Genomic DNA, 3,366 nt, shown 5'->3' on the forward strand with positions numbered 1-3,366 from the left:
CCCTGCACTTTTGGATAGTGCTAGTGAAAAATCTTTTTTGTGCGAAAAAGCAGTCCAATCATTAGGCTTGAAACGTAAAAAATTGTTCGTGTCGTTTACTGGAAATTTGGGTGTAAACGCCGGCAATTCACACTCTACGGTGAACTTGAACATACTCTCTAAAAACGGGGACAGACCCTATCATTGTTCGCCCTTAGGTGTGAACAAAATATCCAACACAGCAACACAAGCGTGTGTACCAAACACCCTGAGTTTTAAACATTTACGTAACATTGAACTTGTCGATCGTTCATATCACAAACCTGACACTATTCAGTTGCTTATCGGGGCTGATCTTTTCCCATTGTTACTAATGAGTGGAAGAAGAGAGGAGAGAATGAATGAACCCGTGGCTATTCAAACCCGCTTGGGATGGGTTGCTTGTGGCAAAACGTCTCAACAAAGACCTCAACAATCTCTGTCTTCTTATGACATTGTTGTACAAGAAAATTATCTGAACGAAACTCTGAATATTTTTTTTTTTAATCGGAGAAGATTCCTAACTTACGAGTGCCGAGTCAAGAAGAACAATTGTGCGAGGAACATTTCTTCCGAACACATTATCGCGAAGATGATGGTCGGTACTTCGTGCGCTTACCATATAAGGTCAACCGCGATGAGTTAGGTTATTCAAAGGATAAGGGGATGAAATGTTTGCTTAGTCAAGAGAGGTTAATTTACAGTGATGAAGCAACTTTTCACCTTTCAGGGAAAGTGAATAGACACAACGTAAGGATTTGGGGAATTGCTAACCCCATGAATTTGTGGAACACGAACGCGATTTTCCCAAAGTGAATGCCTTTTTGTGCCATTTCCCATGAAAAGATTTATGGGCCATTTTTCTTCCATGAACGTACTGTGACAGGACTTGTTTTCCTTGATATGCTGCAACTATGGCTCCTTGCAGAGGATAGCGCAGATTTCATTCTCCAATTGGATGGTGCCTCTGCGCATTACCATGGCAGCGTTCGGGACCATCTCAATGGGGCATTGGAACAACGTTGGATAGGCCGTGAATCTCCGGAGGATCGACCTCTCCTTCATTGGCCACCTCGTTCCCCCTACTTGACCCCATGTGATTTCTTCATGTGTGGTTTTGTCAAGGATCATGTTTACGTACCACCACTTCAAACATCATTGGATGATCTGCGTGCCCGCATCACAGCAGCCATTGCTGATATTGACCGCAACATGCTACACAAGGTTTGGCAGGAGATAGACTATCGGCTTGATGTGTGCCGTGTTACGCAAGGTGCTCGCATAGAACACTTGGGATTTGTTTGAAAAAACTTTGACAGTTCACCTTTCTTAGCACATGTCTCACAATAACATTTGTTTATTATATTTCACAGAATAAATGTCTGAAATCGGGTCCATCATTTTGGCTTACCCTGTACAAGTCATTCATGCAGGAGTACATTGCGTTGAATCATATGACACCAGTGGCGGATTTTGAACCACTCAACACCCCTGCTGATTCTTATTTCATTCCGCATCATTCTATAACAAAAGAGACAAGCACAAGTACGAAACTGAAGGTAGTTTTTAATGCATCGAGTAAAACTAGCACAGACGTGTTCTTGAATGACGTGTTAATGAATAGAGGTAAACAACAGCCAGAGCTACTATCCATTTAGTTATTTTTTCGTGGCTATCTTATTGCATTGACAAGTGACGTGCGGATGATGTATCACCAGATAAAAGTGGATCCCCAGTACAGAGACTACCAATTATTTTTGTGGAGAGAGTCCCCCAATCAAACTGTGATTGTTTATCGTTTAAATACGCTCACGTATGGCATGGCACCAGCTCCTTTTCTTGCTACGAGAGTCTTGCGTCAGTTAGCTGACGATGAAGGTGAAAATTACCCGATTGCAGCAGAAGTCTTAAAGCAACAGTTTTATATGGACGATGTATGCAGTAGAGCTGACAGTGTTCCAGAAGCAATAGAAATGCAGCAACAATTGACCCAATTGTTGAGAAAGGATGGATTTGAGTTGCATAAGTGGACTTCAGATCATGCTGACGTGTTGAACAGTATTCCTGAGTATTTGCGAGATAAAACATCCATAGCAGCGAATTCATAAGAACACTTGCCCTTGTGTGCCACCCGCATACTGATCATTTGAGTTTCACCATTAACCCACCTAGTGAACACCCTGTATTAACCAAAAGGTTGTTGCTGTGTGAGGTAGCTCGCATATTTGATCCACTCGCATTACTATCCTCAGTCACTATGTTTAGCTAAAATATTAATTCACTGTGGAAGGAACAGTTTAATTGGGATGAACCTATTACTAGTGACATAAGAGAAATATGGGAAAGACATTATGCTGAATTACATGTGTTACAGAGCCTACAGTTGCCACGATGCTTAAAATGCAGAGAACCAACTTTGTGTCAACTGATTGGTTTTTGTGATGCCAGTGAGAGAGGTACATGTGCTATTGTGTATCTTCGAACAGTATATGATGACAACACTGCGACAGTCAGATTATTAGTTTCGAAAACAAAGCTTGCACCCATAAAACCTGTAACATTGTCACGTTTAGAGTTATGTGCTGCTGTGTTGTTAGCCAAATTGATTAGTGTTGTGCAGTCATCATTGTCATTGCATATAGACGATATTTTCCTTTGGTGTGATTCACAGATCACCTTATGTTGGATTAAATCAGATCCATCAAGATGGAGTATATTTCTTTCAAAGAGAGTTTCACTTATCCACGAGATGACGAATCCTCAACAGAGGTTTCATGTGCGTTCGAAAGAAAACGCTGCAGATATTGGTTCTCGTGGTGCTTTCACTACACAGTTGCGTGAAGCTAATTTATGGTGGAATGGTCAATCATTTCTTTACTCGCCTGAGTTGCCTAGGCATGAATCATCTGCAGTGGAAAATGAAGTAGTGAAAAGGGAGGAAAGAAAAACAAGAATTCGTGTGCTGTTGACTACAACCTCTGACTCTAAGGAGTTATCGCAGAGATTCTCATCATTCTTGAGATTAATACACTGTTACTTCTTGGATGTTTAAATTCATAAACAACTGTAGAGCTCCTTGCATGCAGCGAAACGAGCAGACGTTGATATCCGAAGAGTTATCAGCTGCGATTGAGTTCTGGGTTAAGGTCGTCCAACGTGAAGCATATGAGAGCGAGATCAACTGTTTACAAACAGAACAAGAGCTTCCCTCATCCAGTAAACTTCATTCGTTGAGTCCATTCATTGACAAAAATTTTGTGTTAAGAGTAGGTGGGCGTTTACATAATGCTGATGTGTCTTCAGATAAGAAACCCCATATAGTATTGCCCAAAAATCATCCGTTTACTG

The 3,366-nt window shown here is 41.2% G+C and overlaps 1 protein-coding gene across 1 annotated transcript; it reads left to right on the plus strand.

The window, feature by feature from the left end:
• Positions 1 to 1,724: 1,724 nt before the first annotated feature.
• On the plus strand, positions 1,725 to 2,126 carry LOC145986871 (uncharacterized). The gene has a single exon (XM_083121340.1). The coding sequence runs from the start codon at positions 1,725 to 1,727 to the stop codon at positions 2,124 to 2,126; it is 402 nt and encodes a 133-aa protein (XP_082977466.1).
• The last annotated feature ends 1,240 nt before the right edge of the window (positions 2,127 to 3,366 follow it).

The sequence above is a fragment of the Lepisma saccharinum genome, chromosome 4 (assembly GCF_977018435.1).
Source record: "Lepisma saccharinum chromosome 4, izLepSacc3.1, whole genome shotgun sequence".
Taxonomy (NCBI): domain Eukaryota; kingdom Metazoa; phylum Arthropoda; class Insecta; order Zygentoma; family Lepismatidae; genus Lepisma; species Lepisma saccharinum.